This window comes from Tachyglossus aculeatus, chromosome 19, assembly GCF_015852505.1.
Source record: "Tachyglossus aculeatus isolate mTacAcu1 chromosome 19, mTacAcu1.pri, whole genome shotgun sequence".
NCBI lineage: Eukaryota > Metazoa > Chordata > Mammalia > Monotremata > Tachyglossidae > Tachyglossus > Tachyglossus aculeatus.
Genome location: NC_052084.1, coordinates 25,584,263 through 25,604,344, shown reverse-complemented (window position 1 = coordinate 25,604,344; position 20,082 = coordinate 25,584,263). Strand labels below are relative to the sequence as shown.

Below are 20,082 nucleotides of genomic sequence, written 5' to 3'. Positions count from 1 at the left end.
ATTTATTGAGCGCTTACTGCGTGCAGAGCACTGGACTAAGCACTTGGGAAGGACAAGTTGGCAAGGAGGAGATACGTTCATTCCGTCCATCGTATCTATCGAGCGTTACCGTGTGCAGAGCACCGTACTGCTGCTACTACTAATAATAATGATGGCATTTATTAAGCGCTTACTATGTGCAAAGCACTGTTCGGAGCGCTGGGAAGGCTACAGGATGATGAGGTCATCCCGCGGGGGGCTTCCAGTCTTCATCCCCGTTTTCCGGATGAGGTCACTGAGGCCCGGAGAAGCGAAGCGACTCGCCCAAAGTCACCCGGCTGACGAGTGGCGGAGCCGGGATTTGAACCCGTGACCTGACTCTTTCCACTGAGCCACGCTGCTTCTCAGCTGTCAGCTGTGCGACTTTCTATTACTCTATTTATTTGTACGTATTCATTCATTCATTCAATCGTATTTATTGAGCGCTTACTGTGTGCAGAGCACTGGACTAAGCGCTTGGGAAGCACAAGTTGGCAACATATAGAGACGGTCCATAGCCAACATTCATTCATACAATCGTATTTATTGAGCGCTTACTGTCCGCAGAGCACTGTACTAAGCGCTTGGGAAGCACAAGTTGGCAACATATGGAGACGGTCCATAGCCAACATTCATTCATTCGTACTTATTGAGCGCTTACTGTGTGCAGAGCACTGGACTAAGCGCTTGGGAAGCACAAGTTTGCAACATATACAGTCCCTACCCAACATTCATTCATTCCATCGTATTTATTGAGCGCTTACTGTGTGCAGAGCACTGTACTAAGCGCTGGGGAAGTTCAAGTCGGCAACATCTAGAGACGGTCCCTACCCGACAGCGGGCTCACAGTCTAGAAGGGGGAGACAGAGAACAAAACAAAACATATTAGCAGAATAAAATAGAATAAATATGTACAAGATAAATAGAGTAATAAATACGTACAAACAGTGGGCTATTAATATTTATTGTATTTTGTTAATATGTTTTGTTTCGTTGTCCGTCTCCCCCTTCTAGACTGTGAGCCCGCTGTCGGGGAGGGACCGTCTCTAGATGTTGCCAACTTGTCCTTCCCAAGCGCTTAGTCCAGTGCTCGGCACACAGTGAGCGCTCAATAAATACGATTGAATGAATGAAGTCTCTTAACTTCTCTGGGCCTCAGTTCCCTCATCTGTAAACTGGGATTAAGACCGGGAGCCCCCCGTGGGACCACCTGATCGCCTTGTAACCTCCCCAGCGCTTGGAACAGTGCTTTGCACATAGTAAGCGCTTAATAAATGCCATTATTATTATTATTATTATTATTATTAAAAGGCTTACCCATTTTAAGAACTTCAGTAAACCCTAGGGGGAAGAGGAAGGTAAGTGCTAGGACCTGCCCAATGCTCCGCAAACAGTAAGCGCTCAATAAATACCATCGGTTGATCTTAGAGGAGCAGCGTGGCTCCGTGGAAAGAGCCCGGGCTTGGCAGCCCGAGGTCATGGGTTCGAATCCCGGCCCCCGCCACTTGTCGGCCTTTGGGCAAGTCACTTCACTTCTCTGGGCCTCAGTTCCCTCATCTGTAAAATGGGGATGAAGACCCACGCGGGACAACCTGATCACCTTTTATCCACCCCCAGCACTTAGAACAGTGCTTTGCACATAGTGAGCGCTTAATAAATGCCACCATTATTATTATTATTATTAAAAGCCTTACCCATTTTAAGAACTTCAGTGAACCCTACTTTTTAAATTACCCAGGAAGAAGGTAAGCGCCCTAACCTGCCCAATGCTCCGCACACAGTAAGCGCTCAATAAATAGCACCAGCCGATCTGGTTCCTTACCCTCACAATACATGACTTGACTCTATTTCACGGCTTACGTCAACAGTTGCATCCAGCCCAGCGTGGCTCAGTGGAAAGAGCCCGGACTCTGGAGTCAGAGGTCATGGGTTCGAATCCCGACTCCCCCACAAGTCTGCTGTGTGGCCTTGGGCAAGTCACTTCATTCATTCATTCGATCGCATTTATTGAGCGCTTACTGTGTGCAGAGCACTGTACTAAGCGCTTGGGAAGGACAAGATGGCAACATATAGAGACTCTGGGCCTCAGTTCTCTCATCTGTAAAATGGGGATGAAGACTGGGAGCCCCACGGGGGACAACTTGATCACCTTATAACCGCCCCAATCAATCGTATTTACTGAGCGCTTACTGCTTAGAACAGTGTGTTCTGCACATAGTAAGCACTCAACAAATGCCATCATTATTATTATTATTATTATCATTATTATTATTAACTCTTGAGAAGCAGCGTGGCTCACTGGAAAAGAGCCCGGGCTTTGGAGTCAGAGGTCATGGGTTCAAACCCCGGCTCCGCCAATTGTCAGCTGTGTGACTCTGGGCAAGTCACTTAACTTCTCTGGGCCTCAGTTCCCTCATCTGTCAAATGGGGATTAAGACTGTGAGCCCCACGTGGGACAACCTGATCACCTTGTAAACTCCCCAGCGCTTAGAACAGTGCTTTGCACATAGTAAGCGCTTAATAAATGCCATTATTATTATTATTATTATTATTAGCACAGTGTCCAGCACCGAGTCGGCGCTTAACCGACACCACAATTATTACCATCCTCTACAGCGGCACTTTCAGGCTGAAACTACCGCTCGGCACCGAGTCGGCGCTTAACCGACACCACAATCCTCATCACCCTCCTCCCCTACAGCGGCGTTTTCCGGTTGAAACTACGGCTCGGCGCTTTTCCGGGGATTTCCGGGATGAAACCTCTCTTCGGAAATGGAAGAAGAGCCTTACCCCAGGACCGACTTTCCCGTTTCTTCGGGTTTGCGCACGGTAAAGGGGCTTGGGTCGATGCCGACGTTCTTCGGCATGAAGTCTCTGAAAGAAGCAGACAACACACATCATCATCATCGATTGTATTTACTGAGCGCTTACTATGTGCAGAGCACTGTACTAAGCGCTTGGGAAGTACAAATTGGCAACATAGAGAGACAGTCCCTACCCAACAGTGGGCTCACAGTCTAAAACACACACACCGCGGCGGCGTCAAACCTCCGGCGCCGCCGCTCTCCGGGCCCGATTCGTCTCTCCCGCCCCGCCGCCGCCAGATAATAATAATAATAATAATAATAATAATGGCATTTATTAAGTGCTTACTATAATAATAATAATAATGATGGCATTTGTTAAGCGCTTACTATGTGCAAAGCACTGTTCTAAGCGCTGGGGAGGTTACAAGGTGATCAGGTTGTCCCACTGGGGGCTTAATCCCCATTTTACAGGTGAGGTAACTGAGGCCCAGAGAAGTGAAGTGACTTGCCCAAAGTCACCCAGCTGACAAGTGGCGGAGCCGGGATTTGAACCCACGACCTCTGACTCCAAAGCCCGGGCTCTTTCCACTGAGCCAACCTCCGGCGCCGCCGCTCTCCGGTCTCTCCCGCCCCGCCGCCGCCAGATAACAATAATAATAATAATGGCATTTATTAAGCGCTTACTATGTGCAAAGCACTGTTCTAAGCGCTGGGGAGGTTACAAGGTGATCAGGTTGTCCCACGTAAGGCTCCCAGTCTTAATCCCCATTTCACAGATGAGGGAACGGAGGCCCAGAGAAGTGAAGTGACTTGCCCGGAGTCACCCAGCTGACAAGTGGCGGAGCCGGGATTTGAACCCACGACCTCTGACTCCAAAGCCCGGGCTCTTTCCACTGAGCCAACCTCCGGCGCCGCCGCTCTCCGGTCTCTCCCGCCCCGCCGCCGCCAGATAACAATAATAATAATAATGGCATTTATTAAGCGCTTACTATGTGCAAAGCACTGTTCTAAGCGCTGGGGAGGTTACAAGGTGATCAGGTTGTCCCACGTAAGGCTCCCAGTCTTAATCCCCATTTCACAGATGAGGGAACGGAGGCCCAGAGAAGTGAAGTGACTTGCCCAAAGTCACCCAGCCGACAAGTGGCGGAGCCGGGATTTGAACCCACGACCTCTGACTCCAAAGCCCGGGCTCTTTCCACTGAGCCAACCTCCGGCGCCGCCGCTCTCCGGTCTCTCCCGCCCCGCCGCCGCCAGATAACAATAATAATAATAATGGCATTTATTAAGCGCTTACTATGTGCAAAGCACTGTTCTAAGCGCTGGGGAGGCTACAAGGTGATCAGGTTGTCCCACGGAAGGCTCCCAGTCTTAATCCCCATTTCCCAGATGAGGGAACGGAGGCCCAGAGAAGTGAAGTGACTTGCCCGGAGTCACCCAGCTGACAAGCGGCGGAGCCGGGATTTGAACCCACGACCTCTGACTCCAAAGCCCGGGCTCTTTCCACTGAGCCAACCTCCGGCGCCGCCGCTCTCCGGTCTCTCCCGCCCTGCCGCCGCCAGATAACAATAATAATAATAATGGCATTTATTAAGCGCTTACTATGTGCAAAGCACTGTTCTAAGCGCTGGGGAGGTTACAAGGTGATCAGGTTGTCCCACGGAAGGCTCCCAGTCTTAATCCCCATTTCACAGATGAGGGAACAAAGGCCCAGAGAAGTGAAGCGACTTGCCCAAAGTCACCCAGCTGACAAGTGGCGGAGCCGGGATTCGAACCCACGACCTCGGACTCCAAAGCCCGGGCTCTTTCCACTGAGCCAACCTCCGGCGCCGCCGCTCTCCGGTCTCTCCCGCCCTGCCGCCGCCAGATAACAATAATAATAATAATGGCATTTATTAAGCGCTTACTATGTGCAAAGCACTGTTCTAAGCGCTGGGGAGGCTACAAGGTGATCAGGTTGTCCCACGGAAGGCTCCCAGTCTTAATCACCATTTCACAGATGAGGGAACGGAGGCCCAGAGAAGTGAAGTGACTTGCCCGGAGTCACCCAGCTGACAAGTGGCGGAGCCGGGATTTGAACCCACGACCTCGGACTCCAAAGCCCGGGCTCTTTCCACTGAGCCAACCTCCGGCGCCGCCGCTCTCCGGTCTCTCCCGCCCCGCCGCCGCCAGATAACAATAATAATAATAATAATGGCATTTATTAAGCGCTTACTATGTGCAAAGCACTGTTCTAAGTGCTGGGGAGGTTACAAGGTGATCAGGTTGTCCCACGTAAGGCTCCCAGTCTTAATCCCCATTTCACAGATGAGGGAACGGAGGCCCAGAGAAGTGAAGTGACTTGCCCGGAGTCACCCAGCTGACAAGTGGCGGAGCCGGGATTCGAACCCACGACCTCGGACTCCAAAGCCCGGGCTCTTTCCACTGAGCCAACCTCCGGCGCCGCCGCTCTCCGGTCTCTCCCGCCCTGCCGCCGCCAGATAACAATAATAATAATAATGGCATTTATTAAGCGCTTACTATGTGCAAAGCACTGTTCTAAGCGCTGGGGAGGCTACAAGGTGATCAGGTTGTCCCACGGAAGGCTCCCAGTCTTAATCCCCATTTCCCAGATGAGGGAACGGAGGCCCAGAGAAGTGAAGTGACTTGCCCGGAGTCACCCAGCTGACAAGTGGCGGAGCCGGGATTCGAACCCACGACCTCGGACTCCAAAGCCCGGGCTCTTTCCACTGAGCCAACCTCCGGCGCCGCCGCTCTCCGGTCTCTCCTGCCCCGCCGCCGCCAGATAACAATAATAATAATAATGGCATTTATTAAGCGCTTACTATGTGCAAAGCACTGTTCTAAGCGCTGGGGAGGTTACAAGGTGATCAGGTTGTCCCACGTAAGGCTCCCAGTCTTAATCCCCATTTCACAGATGAGGGAACGGAGGCCCAGAGAAGTGAAGTGACTTGCCCGGAGTCACCCAGCTGACAAGTGGCGGAGCCGGGATTTGAACCCACGACCTCTGACTCCAAAGCCCGGGCTCTTTCCACTGAGCCAACCTCCGGCGCCGCCGCTCTCCGGTCTCTCCCGCCCCGCCGCCGCCAGATAACAATAATAATAATAATGGCATTTATTAAGCGCTTACTATGTGCCAAGCACTGTTCTAAGCGCTGGGGAGGCTACAAGGTGATCAGGTTGTCCCACGGAAGGCTCCCAGTCTTAATCCCCATTTCCCAGATGAGGGAACGGAGGCCCAGAGAAGTGAAGTGACTTGCCCAGAGTCACCCAGCTGACAAGTGGCGGAGCCAGGATTCGAACCCACGACCTCGGACTCCAAAGCCCGGGCTCTTTCCACTGAGCCGTGTCGCTTCTCCCGGGACGGCGCTCGATGAAGACGCCGGTACGAGACGGACCCGGAGTCCCCGGGCCCGTTTCTCGGCATACACCGCCGACGGACTGGGAAGTCCGGCGAGGTCGGGAAGAGCCACGGTGGCCGTCTCTTCCTCCTCATCCTCTTCCTCCGGCTAGTAGGGAGAGAGCGCGAGCGGGACCGGGAGACAAAGGACCGCCGCTCCGTCGTCGGCTGCCGGGTTGTATTTTCCGAGCGCTTAGTACGGGGCGAGGGAGAGGGGCCGGGGGTGAGGCGGATGACAGCGCGGTCAACGAGGAGGCAGATGCCGGAATCGGCGGGGGGACGAGATAAGCGCTTGGATCAGCGCAGTCCCACCTCGGAGGGAGAGGAAAGGCCGGGTTTTAGCGACGCTGCGAAGGTAGAGCTCCCGGGATTCGGTGACGGACTGAATATCAATCAATCGTATTTATTGAGCGCTTACTATGTGCAGAGCACATATGTGAATATGTGAGTCAAAAGAGGGAGGGGAGTCAAGGGATACAGTAATAATAATAATAACGGCATTTATTAAGCGCTTACTACGTGCAAAGCACCGTTCAAAGCGCTGGGGAGGTGACAAGCCCATCAGGTTGTCCCACGGGGGGCTCACAGTCTTAACCCCCACTTTCCAGATGAGGTCACTGAGGCACAGAGAAGTGACTTGCCCCAAGTCACACGGCCGGCGATCGGCGGAGCCGGGATTTGAACCCACGACCTCAGACCCCAGAGCCCGGGCTCTTTCCACTGGGCCTCGCTGCTTCTCTACACAGTGCTCAGCGCTTAGAACGGTGCTTTGCACATAGTAAGCGCTTAATAAATGCCATTATTATTATGGGGAGGACGGAGGTATGGTCTAGGACGGTGCTTTGCACATAGTAAGCGCTTAATAAATGCCATTATTATTATTATTATTATAGGGAGGATGGAGGTATGGTCTAGAACGGTGCTTTGCACATAGTAAGCGCTTAATAAATGCCATTATTATTATTATTATAGGGAGGATGGAGGTATGGTCTAGAATGGTGCTTTGCACATAGTAAGCGCATAATAAATGCCATTATTATTATTATAGGGAGGACGGAGGTATGGTCTAGAACGGTGCTTTGCACATAGTAAGTGCTTAATAAATGCTATTATTATTATTATAGGGAGGACGGAGGTATGGTCTAGAATGGTGCTTTGCACATAGTAAGCGCTCAATAAATGCCATTATTATTATTATAGGGAGGACGGAGGTATGGTCTAGAACGGTGCTTTGCACATAGTAAGCGCTCAATAAATGCCATTATTATTATTATTATAGGGAGGACGGAGGTATGGTCTGTAACGACAGGAAAGACAGAAGGGAGAAGAGGGTTTGGGGGGGAAGAGAACAAGTTTTGGACACGTTTAGTTTGAGTTCGCGACAGAGGTGTTATAATAATAATAATAATAATAATAATAATAATAATAATAATAATAATAATAATGGTATTTGTTAAGCACTTACTATGAGACATAGTCCCTCCCCACAAAGAGCTTCCACTCTAAGAAGGGAAGCTTGGAAGCCAATGGTTAGGAGTTAATCAATCGTATTTATTGAGCGCTTACTGTGTGCAGAGCCCTGGACTAAGCGCTTGGGAAGTACAAGTTGGCAACATATAGAGACGGTCCCTACCCAACAGTGGGCGCAGCATTTTTATTATTAATCTATGTTTATCTATATGTTCATTCATTCAATCGTATTTATTGAGCGCTTCCTGTGTGCAGAGCACTGGACTAAGCGCTTGGGAAGTACAAGTTGGCAACATATAGAGATGGTCCCTACCCAACTGTGGGCTCAGCATTTTTATTATTAATCTATGTTTAGCTATATGTTCATTCATTCAATCGTATTTATTGAGCGCTTCCTGTGTGCAGAGCACTGGACTAAGCGCTCCGGAAGTCCAAGTTGGCCACATCTAGAGACGGGCCCTACCCAACAGTGGGCTCACAGTCTAGTTGCCAACTTGTACTTCCCAAGCGCTTAGTCCAGCGCTCTGCACGCAGTAAGTGCTCAATAAATACGATTGAATGAATGAGTGCTTAGTACAGTGCTCTGCATGCAGTAAGCGCTCAAATACGATTGAATGAATGAATGAAGCATTTTTAGACTGTGAGCCCACTTTTAGACTGTGAGCCCACTGTTGGGTAGGGACTGTCTCTATGTGTTGCCAATCTGTACTTCCCAAGCGCTTAGTACAGTGCTCTGCACACAGTAAGCGCTCAATAAATACGATTGATGGATTGATTGATTTGTTGAGCATTTACTATGTGCAAAGCACTGTTCTAAGCGCTGGAAGGGGGATACAAGGTGATCGGGTGGTCCCACGGGGGGCTCCCAGTCTTCATCACCGGTTTCCAGATGAGGTCACTGAGGCACAGAGAAGTGAAGCGACTTGCCCAAAGTCACGCAGCCGACAAGTGCTTCGAGAAGCAGCGTGGCTCAGTGGAAAGAGCCCGGGCTTTGGAGCCAGAGGTCATGGGTTCGAATCCCGGCTCCGCCACATGCCTGCTGTGTGACCTTCACTTCTCTGAGACTCGGTTCCCTCACCTGTAAAATGGGGATTAAGACTGTGAGCCCCACGTGGGACAACTTGATCACCCTGTATCCCCCCCGGCGCTTAGAACAGTGCTCTGCACATAGTAAGCGCTTAACAAATGCCATTATTATTATTATTATTATCAAGTGGCAGAGCCGGGATTAGAACCCATGACCTCTTCCCACTGAGCACATAGTAAGCGCTTAACAAATGTCATCATTATTATTATTATTATTATTATTATTATCAAGTGTTGCCAATTTGTACTTCCCAAGCGCTTAGTACAGTGCTCTGCACATAGTAAGCGCTCAATAAATACGATTGATGATGATGAGGAGGAGCCGGGATTAGAACCCATGACCTCTTCCCACTGAGCCGCGCTGTAGTAAAATGCCGAGGAAAATAGGTAGCCACCGTGGCTTTTTTTTTTTTTTTAGGAAGGGAGAGGGGCGAAGAGAACAATGATTTAGGAAGGACGAACCTCCACAAAATGCCGAAACCTCATCTGGGGGGACGCGGAGTAACGAAGGCCTACACCGGCGGAATCGGAAAACGACCCAATTCACGTGGAGCGTATTTAAAAACGACTCAATTCACGCTGAGCGGCGTCTTTTTTCGACTGTGAGCCCACTGTTGGGTAGGGACCGTCTCTCTATGTTGCCAACTTGGACTTCCCAAGCGCTTAGTACAGTGCTCGGCACACAGTAAGCGCTCAATAAATACGACTGATTGATTGATTCGACGGTGAGGCTGCCGACGGGGAGGACCAGCGCGATCTTGGAGCCCAAATGGAGCCGGAAGATCGGGACGGGGAAATCCGTCAACCGCGGCCCGCCCCAATTTGCCGCTTTCGACAAGGAGGGACGCGCCCAGGTTATATGGAATTGGGAAAACTCTCTCCATCCCCCTCTCCATCCCCCCGTCTTACCTCCTTCCCTTCCCCACAGCACCTGTATATATGTATATATGGTTGTACAGATTTATTACTCTATTTATTTATTTATTTATTTTACTTGTACATTTCTATCCTACTTATTTTATTTTGTTGGTATGTTTGGTTCTGTTCTCTGTCTCCCCCTTTTAGACTGTGAGCCCACTGTTGGGTAGGGACTGTCTCTATGTGATGCCAATTTGTACTTCCCAAGCGCTTAGTACAGTGCTCTGCACATAGTAAGCGCTCAATAAATACGATTGATTGATTGATTGATTGATTGATTGACAACGTTGCGGTTTCCAGCCCGGTGGAATCCTGTAGGTGAGAGTTCAGATTTTGGGCATCTTTTTCCAAATGCTTTCCTTGTTTTTAAATATGAAAGGGAGTGGCACATAATTTGATCAGGCCTGCGGGAAATGAGTTATGACACGTATCTAATTCCCTATTTTGAAGGGATCTGCCGAAACTGTGACACAAGAGTTGTTTCCATCACAACTCACGTATTTATCAATAGCGCGGAGACAGATGGATTAGGGACGTCTAATCCGCGGACATCTGGGGTCAGAAAAACCGAAGCAGTCCATATTGAGTCGGCTCAAGAAGCAAGCTTATCTTCCGGCAAACCAAGTTCTTCGATTCGGGACTGTGAGCCCGTTGTTGGGTAGGGACAGTCTCTATATGTTCCCAAGCGCTTAGTACAGTGCTCTGCACACAGTAAGCGCTCAATAAATGCGACAATGAATGAACGAATGAAGACTGTGACCGCGAGAGAGTGACTATCGAGAGGGAATGTCTTTCTCCTGGCGCATTCGGTCCGGGAAATTCGGACGTTGACCCGTGGCGCTTCTGTCCGGTTGGGAAGCAGAGAGGATACGTGATCCCGGGAAGCCACGAAGCCACTGGATTGGGATGGACGGGCAGGGAAAAGGGAAAAGAACCCGGACACAGGCCCTACTGTGTTGCAGTGACGCCGTCAGTGACCGCAGGCAGAGGATTTGGATTTCTCACAACACTAAACGCTTACGTTATTCTGCCTACGGTTAACGCTCAACTGTTACCAACGATTGGCACGGCAGGGGAAAAAAGGGAGGCCGGAAGCCCGAAAACTTGCATTATCCCGAATTTACGTTTTCCGATCGTGATTAAACGCGAGAGTGAGATTCTTGAGTTGCCTCCAAAATGAAAAAATCTGTAGTATAGGAGCCACTGAAGCCAGAGAAGTCGGGATATCGTACCTACCTTGCCGAGCTTGTCATGGCCAGGCAGAAAGTATCATCGAAACTGCTTAATTCATAAGGCCGAAAGAACTCATTGTGGATATCGATCTCTTCGTCGTATCTGTGAAACTTCTTCACCTTCAACTTCTTTCTGTTTTCAGGGCTGCTCACTGCGGGAAGAGAAAAACATTCCGTTACGACAGCTTCAATTTTTAAAAAAGCATTTCCTTTCGAAACACACGAAACAGTCCCCTAAATCGGCTTTATCTTAATAGCTCGCTTCTCGATAGACGCCACTGACGGCGACTGAATCTTCAGCTACTGCGCGTTGGCGGGTCGGAAATTTTTAAAAAAAGCATTTCCTTTTGAAATACATGAAACGGTTCCCTAAATCGGCTTTATCTTAATAGCTCTCTTCTCGATAGATACCACTGACGGCGACTGAATCTTCAGCTACTGCGCGTTGGCGGGTCGGGAATTTTAAAAAAAAGCACTTCCTTTCGAAATACACGAAACAGTTCCCTAAATCGGCTTTATCTTAATAGCTCTCTTCTCGATAGATACCACTGACGGCGACTGAATCTTCAGCTACTGCGCGTTGGCGGGTCGGGAATTTTTAAAAAAAGCATTTCCTTTCGAAATACACGAAACAGTTCCCTAAATCGGCTTTATCTTAATAGCTCGCTTCTCGATAGACGCCACTGACGGCGACTGAATCTTCAGCTACCGCGCGTTGACGGGTGGGAAACTTCCACTCACGTCCGTGAGTTTCGGAAAACCAGGCATCTTGTGGTATTAAAGAATCGCGGAGTGTTTTTTGAGCTCGTCTGGTTACGCAGAGTCCTGAACAACGGCCGTATTGAAGCTGAGAAGCAGCGCGGCCGAGGTCAGTCGGGGGGTCTTATCCCGGCCCCGCCGCTTGTCAGTTGTGTGACTTTGGCTAAGTCACTTCACTCCTCCGGGCCTCAGTTCCCTCACCTGGAAAATGGGGACGAAGACCGCGAGCCTCCCGCGGGACGATCTGATCACCTTGTATCCCCCCTGCCGGCCCTCAGAATGGTGTTGGACGTGCGGTAAGCGCCTAACAAATATCGTTTAAAAAAGTCACGGCCAAAGAGAGGCTACGAAAAGGCTCCCATCCCGGAAAAACTTTCGGTCAACGTCGAATGGTTGAAGCCTCCTGAAGGCCAGAGAACGAGGACGACCAAAGTTGGGTTTTTAACGGGCAAGGGAATAAAATAAACCGCACGACACTCCGCAGAATAAAACCCGGGGCTGACGGCTTGGCGTTTTACGGGAGATGGAGGACTAAGAAGTATTCGGAGGAAGGCGTGAGAGGGGGCACAAAAAAAAGATGGGGGCGACGGCCGAGCGGAACAGGAGGGAAAACCGTCGCGCTTTCGGGACCAATTTCGGCTGCACGTCGACTCGGGGCCGGGCCACGCCGCAGATGGGTGAAAGCGCCGGGATCACAACCCCGGACGGCGGAGGCGACGGCGAAGCGGAACAGGAGGGAAAGCCGTCGCGCTTTCGGGACCAATTTTTTTTTTTTTAAAGGTTACTATGCGCCAAGCACGGTTCTAAGCGCTGGGGAGGTTACGAAGTGAGCAGGTTGTCCCACGGGGGGCTCACGGTCTTAGTCCCCATTTTACAGATGAGGGGACTGAGGCCCGGAGAAGCGACTTGCCCGAAGTCACACAGCTGGCGGTTGGTGGAGGCGGGATTTGAACCCATGACCTCGGACTCCAAAGCCCGGGCTCTTTCCACAGAGCCACGCTGCTTCTCGATATCAGCTGGACGCCGACTCGGAGACGGGTCACACGGCAGACGGGTGAAAGCGCCGGGATTACAATCCCGGACGGGTGACTCCGGGGCCCTGCCCGGTAGGCCCCGCCGCTTCTCCTTAACTTGTCCTTCCCAAGCGCTTAGTACAGTGCTCAGCACACAGTAAGCACTCAATAAATACGATTGATTGATTCTCCTGTCCTATACGGCCCACTCTGCCCCTCCGCACGACTCAGGGTCTGACTGACAGAGCACTTAATAATAATAATAATAATAATGGCATTTATTAAGCGCTTACTATGTGCCAAGCACTGTTCTAAGCGCTGGGGAGGTTACAAGGTGATCGGGTTGTCCCACGGGGGGGCTCACGGTCTTCATCCCCATTTTACAGATGAGCTAACTGAGGCCCAGAGAATCAATCAATCGTATTTATTGAGCGCTTACTGTGTGCAGAGCACTGTACCAAGCGCCGGGGAGGTTACAAGGTGATCGGGTTGTCCCACGGCAGGGCTCACAGTCTTCATCCCCATTTTACAGATGAGCTAACTGAGGCCCAGAGAATCAATCAATCGTATTTATTGAGCGCTTACTGTGTGCAGAGCACTGTTCCAAGCGCCGGGGAGGTTACAAGGTGATTGGGTTGTCCCACGGGGGGGCTCACAGTCTTCATCCCCATTTTACAGATGAGCTAACTGAGGCCCAGAGAATCAATCAATCGTATTTATTGAGCGCTTACTGTGTGCAGAGCACTGTACTAAGCGCTAGGGAAGTCCAAGTTGGCAACATCTAGAGATGGTCCCTACCCAACAGCGGGCTCACAGTCTAGAAGGGGGAGACAGGGAACAAAACCAAACATATTAACAAAATAAAATAATTAGAATAAAAAATGTGGCTAAAATCACGGCACACCAGAACAGGAAGGGAAAACCACCACAAAGTCAATTAGAGCACGTCCTCCGATATTAATAATAATAATAATAATAACGATGGTACTTGTTAAGCGCTTACTATGTGCAAAGCACTGTTCTAAGTGCTGGGGGGGGATACAAGGTGATCGGGTTGCCCCACGTGGGGCTCACAGTCTTAATCCCCATTTTCCAGAGTCGGGAACTGAGGCCCAGAGAAGTGAAGTGACTTGCCCAAAGTCACACAGCTCACAGTCTTAATCCCCATTTTACCGATGAGCTAACTGAGGCCCAGAGAATCAATCAATCGTATTTATTGAGCGCTTCCTGTGCGCAGAGCACTGGACTAAGTGCTTGGGACGGACAAGTCGGCAACATCTGGAGACGGTCCCTACCCAACCGTGGGCTCACGGTCTAGGAGGGGGAGACAGAGAACAAAACCAAACATATTAACAAAATAAAATCAATCAATCAATCAATCAATCGTATTTATTGAGCGCTTACTGTGCGCAGAGCACTGTACTAAGCGCTTGGGAAGTACAAATTGGCAACATGTAGAGACAGTCCCTACCCAACCGTGGGCTCACGGTCTAGGAGGGGGAGACAGAGAACAAAACCAAACATATTAACAGAATAAAATCAATAGAATAGATATGTACAAGTCAAATAAATAAATAAATAGAGTAATCCGTACAAATATATATACATATATACAGGTGCTGTGGGGAAGGGAAGGAGGTAAGGCGGGGGGGTGGAGAGGGAGAGGAGGGGGAGAAGTGGCTTGCCCAAAGTCACACAGCTGACAGAGGTGGGATTCGAACCCACGACCTCTGACTCCAAAGCCCGGGCTCTTTCCACCGAGCCGCGCTGCTTCTCTATTCACTTAAAACAACCGACTTATTTCGGAAACTCCTGAAAAGCAAAAATAAAATCGTATACTTACCTTCGTCATAAGGCAGTGGTAAATGATCTATCACTCCTGGGGTCCACCAGTAAGTATAACTGGAAAACAGGAAAGGCAAATCGCGATAATCCAACCACAAATAATGAGAATAATAATAATAATGATGGCATTTATTAAGCGCTTACTATGTGCCAAGCACCGTTCTAAGCGCTGGGGAGGTGACAAGGCGATCAGGTTGTCCCCCGGGGGGCTCACAGGCTTCATCCCCATTTTCCAGATGAGGGCACTGAGGCCCGGAGAAGTGAAGCGACTTGCCCGAAGTCACCCAGCTGACAAGTGGCGGAGCTGGGATTTGAACCCATGACCTCTGACTCCAAAGCCCAGGCTCTAGTAATGGCGTTTATTAAGCATGTATATATGGTTGTACATATTTATTACTCTATTTATTTTACTTGTACATATCTATCCTATTTATTTTATTTTGGTGGTATGTTTGGTTCTGTTCTCTGTCTCCCCCTTTTAGACTGTGAGCCCACTGTTGGGTAGGGACTGTCTCTATGTGTTGCCAATCTGTACTTCCCAAGCGCTTAGTACAGTGCTCTGCACATAGTAAGCGCTCAATAAATGCGATTGATTGGTTGATTGATTGATGTGCCGAGCCCCGTTCTGAGCGCCGGGGAGGTTACAAGGCGGTCGGGTTGTCCCACGCGGGGGGCTCACAGTCTTCACCCCCATTTTACAGATGAGGGAAACTGAGGCCCAGAGAAGTGACTTGCCCGGAGTCACCCAGCTGACAGTTGGCGGAGCCGCGATTTGAACCCGTGACCCCGGACTCTTTCCACTGCGCCACGCTGCTTCTCCCAAATCCACTCTTAATGACGACTTGTTCTGACGACTTGCCGCCCGCTCACACGTTTTGCTTTTTGTCTTCCGTCTCCCCCTTTTAGGCCGCGAGGGATCGTCTCCAGATGCTGCCGACCTGTATTTACTGAGCGCTCAGTACAGTGCTCTGCACACGGTAAGCGCTCAATAAATACGACTGAATGAACGAATGCACTCTTTGCACAGATCCGAGGGATTTCTTGATGCCACCTGGCCGTTCTCTCGCGTACCTGAACCTTGGATTCAAATTTCCCTAACAGCCGCCACTCCAAAGTACTTCCCAAGCGCTCGGTACAGTGCTCTGCACATAGTAAGCGCTCAATAAATACGACTGATGATGCTACGCCTCCCTAAGTCGAAAGGTCGAAAACCGGCCCGTTTCCTCAAATCCTTCAAACGTCCGATGCGTGACGGCTGCTTGGTACCTTAGTCGGTCGGCGGGATTTTTTTCAGTCAGTTCTACTTATCGGGCGCTTACCGCGTGCGGAACACTTTGAAGCGCTTAGTACAGTGCTCTGCACACAGTAAGCGCTCAATAAATACGGCTGATTGATTACTAAGCGCTCGGGCAGGCGCGATATGACAAGTTGTAGACGGTTTCCTGTTCATAACAACCTTACAGAGCTGCAGCGGATTTTAAGGTCTTAACGTCCTCCGAACACATACGGGCTTCTTATTAATAACCCAATATTATTGGTTTCTATGGGTTAAAACTAGAATTTAACCTTTGTAATCCCCATTTTTTAAAAAAAGTTCCTAAAAACTTGGCCAAAGACAAATGAAACGGCCCTTATCGAACCACTTCCTATTTCTACCGTTCTGCTCAAAGCGTTGGGAGTTTCCTTCAGCGGCTACCTGCGTAACGGGCTATTTTTCCGTTTAAACCCGTCCCTTATTTTTAATCCTACAGTTAAATATACACGCAAGGATGAGGCCGAGACGGAAAAAATACCTTCTCCTGCTTTCTGAAAGTCTCATGGTGTTCTTGTGATGCAGGTAGAAATCTGTTGGAAGTTCCCAGAGATGGGGCTTCCCTTCCGCGGGCTGGAAAACTCCGAGGAACAGGTTAATGGAATCTTGTCTGTCGGCATCTACGAAAAGGAATTTTGGGAAGTCTGTTATATATATATATATATGTATATGTATGTATATGTATATATGTTTGTACATATTTATTACTCTATTTTACTTGTACATATCTATTCTATTTATTTCATTTTGTTAGTAGGTTTGGTTTTGTTCTCTGTCTCCCCCTTTTAGACTGTGAGCCCGCTGTTGGGTAGGGACTGTCTCTATGTGTTGCCAGTTTGTACTTCCCAAGCGCTTAGTACAGTGCTCTGCACATAGTAAGCGCTCAATAAATACGATTGATGATTGATGATGATGATATATATACACATGTACATATTATATGTATATGTATGTATATGTATGTGTACATGTACATGTCATATATATACACATATATATGTACGTATTTCTCCGTATTTATTACTCTATTTATTTATTTATTTGACGTACATATTTATTCATTTTACTTGTACATATTTATTCCATTTATTTTACTTGGTTAATATGTTTGTACGGATTTATTACTCATTTATTTATTTGACTTGTACATATTTATTCCATTTATTTTACTTGGTTAATATGTTTGTACGGATTTATTACCCTATTTATTTGACATGTACACATTTATTCCATTTATTTTACTTGGTTAATATGTTTGTACGGATTTATTACTCTATTTATTTATTTGACTTGTACATTTTTATTCCATTTATTTTACTTGGTTAATATGTTTGTACGGATTTATTACCCTATTTATTTATTTATTTTACTGGTACATATTTATTCTATTTATTTTACTTTGTTAATATGCTTTGTTTTGTTGTCCATCTCCCCCTTCTAGACCGTGAGCCCGCTGTCGGGTAGGGACCGTCTCTACATGTTGCCGACTTGGACTTCCCGAGCGCTTAGTACAGTGCTCTGCACACAGTAAGCGCTCAATAAATATGATCGAATGAATGAATGAACAAAAACCATTATTATTATTATTTGACCCCTGTCTACATGTTTCGTTTTGTTGTCTGTTTCCCCACTTCTAGACTGTGAGCCCGCTGTTGGGTAGGGACCGTCTCTATCTGTTGCCGACTTGGACTTCCCGAGCACTTAGTACAGTGCTCTGCACACAGTAAGCGCTCAATAAATACAATCGAATGAATGAATGAACAAAAACCATTATTATTATTATTTGACCCATGTCTACATGTTTTGTTTTGTCGTCTGTCTCCCCCTTCTAGATCGTGAGCCCGCTGTTGGGTAGGGACCGTCTCTATCTGCTGCCGACTTGGACTTCCCGAGCGCTTAGTACAGTGCTCTGCACACAGTGAGCGCTCAATAAATACAATCGAATGAATGAATGAACAAAAACCATTATTATTATTATTTGACCCCTGTCTACATGTTTTGTTTTGTTGTCCGTCTCCCCCCTTCTAGACGGTGAGCCCGTTGTCGGGTAGGGACCGTCTCTAGATGTTGCCCATTTGTACTTCCCAAGCGCTTAGTACAGTGCTCTGCAAACAGTAAGCGCTCAATAAATACCATTGAATGAATGAATGAATGAACAAACACCATTATTATTATTATTTGAACCCTGTCTACATGTTTGGTTTTGTTGTCTGTTCCCCACCCTTCTAGACCGTGAGCCCGCTACTGGCTAGGGACTGTCTCTATATGTTGCCAACTTGGACTTCCCAAGCGCTTAGTATAGTGCTCTTCACACAGTAAGCGCTCAATAAATATGATCGAATGAATGAATGAGCAAAAACCATTATTATTATTATTATTATTTGACCCCTGTCTACATGTTTTGTTTTGTTGTCTGTCTCCCCCTTCTAGACCGTGAGCCCGCTGTTGGGTAGGGACCGTCTCTAGGTGTTGCCGACTTGTACTTCCCGAGCGCTTAGTACAGTGCTCTGCACACATTCACTCATTCAATCATAGTTACTGAGCGCTTTCTGTGTGCAGAGCACTGCACTAAGCGCTTGGGAAGGACAAGTTGGCAACATCTAGAGACGGTCCCTAACCCAACAGCGGGCTCACAGTCTAGAAACAGCGGGCTCACACAGTCAGCGCTCAATAAATACGACTGAATGAATGAATGAATCAATCGTATTTATTGAGCGCTTACTGTGTGCAGAGCACTGTACTAAGCGCTTGGGAAGTACAAGTTGGCAACATATAGAGACAGTCCCTACCCAACAACAGGCTCACAGTCTAAAAGGGGGAGACAGACGACAAAACAAAACATGTAGACAGGGGTCAAATAATAATAATAATAATGGTTTTTGTTCATTCATTCATTCAATGGTATTTATTCAATCAATCAATCAATCAATCGTATTTATTGAGCGCTTATTAAGTGACGATTAGAACCCACCACCTCTGACCCCCAAGCCCTTGCTCTTCCCACTGAGCCTCGCCGCTCCTCCCGAGTTTCCCTCCCCACCTTGTTTTCAAGAAGAGCGGAAATCGGATTTCTACTCCGGACGTCACCCGCGACGGAAAGAAAATCATCATCATCATCAATCGTATTTAGTGAGCGCTTACTACGTGCAGAGCACTGTACTAAGTGCTTGGGAAGTACGAACTGGCAACGTATAGAGACGGTCCCTACCCAACGGTGGGCTCACGGTCTAAAAGGGGGAGACAGCGAACAAAACCAAACCTACTAACAAAATAAAATAAAATAAATAAATAGAGTAAAAAATAATCAGCGGCCCGATTCCCTCCCCGGATCCCGGAGGCAGGCGCAACGGTCCCTACCTGAGAACGCGTTACTGTAATATCTGGAGAGGGTCTGCATGATGTCTTTGGAGTGCTGAGTCCACGGGGCTATCTTTCGGTAGGTTTTAACGCGATGTACCAGTTGCGAGCCCCCGTATTGGAGGGAGAGCGTGTCGCCGTGATCCTCGTACAGCTCCTCAAACAACCTAAGCGAAAGAAATGGGAATCCGTCGGGCGGCTTTCCCGGAAACGGCGGAAAACCGACGCGTCGTCGGAGTTCTCTCGGACCGACCTCTCCCTCCCTAAAACAGAAAGAGACCAATCGCGTTTCCATCCCGATCGTTTGTTCTTTTCCAAAAAGGACCGTCGCGTTTCCGTCCCGATCGGTTGTTCTTTTCAAAAAAGGACGATCGCGTTTCCATCCATAGGACAGTCACGTTTCCGTCCCTATCGTTTGTTATTTTCAAAAAAGGACGGTCAAGTTTCCATCCCTATCGTTTGTTAGTTTCAAAAAAGAACGATCGCGTTTCCATCCCTATCGTTTGTTCTTTTCAAAAAAGGACCGTCGCGTTTCCGTCCCGATCGTTGGTTATTTTCAAAAAAGGACGATCGCGTTTCCATCCATAGGACAGTCACGTTTCCATCCCTATCGTTTGTTCTTTTCAAAAAAGAAAAATCGCATTTCCATCCCCATCGTCTGTTATTTTCAAAAACGAACAATCGCGTTTCCATCCCTATCGTTCGTTATTTTCAAAAAAGGACGATCACGTTTCCATCCCCATCGTTCGTTATTTTCAAAAAAGAACAATCGCGTTTCCATCCCTATCGTTTGTTATTTTCAAAAAAGGACGATCGCGTTTCCATCCCCATCGTTTTTTTATTTTCAAAAAAGAATAATCACGTTTCC

The 20,082-nt window shown here is 48.3% G+C and overlaps 1 protein-coding gene across 2 annotated transcripts in view; it reads right to left on the bottom strand.

Annotated features, from left to right (window-relative positions):
• The window catches only part of FIG4 (FIG4 phosphoinositide 5-phosphatase), an 84,100-nt gene that overhangs the window by 18,073 nt on the left and 45,945 nt on the right, over positions 1 to 20,082 (bottom strand). For both annotated transcript variants that reach the window (XM_038761065.1, XM_038761066.1), the window contains 5 exons: positions 19,215 to 19,381; positions 16,339 to 16,477; positions 14,544 to 14,602; positions 10,933 to 11,080; positions 2,809 to 2,892 (listed from right to left, as the gene is read on the bottom strand). In XM_038761065.1, the coding sequence (XP_038616993.1) occupies positions 2,809 to 2,892; positions 10,933 to 11,080; positions 14,544 to 14,602; positions 16,339 to 16,477; positions 19,215 to 19,381 (597 nt within the window). The remainder of the gene's footprint in view (positions 1 to 2,808; positions 2,893 to 10,932; positions 11,081 to 14,543; positions 14,603 to 16,338; positions 16,478 to 19,214; positions 19,382 to 20,082) is intronic.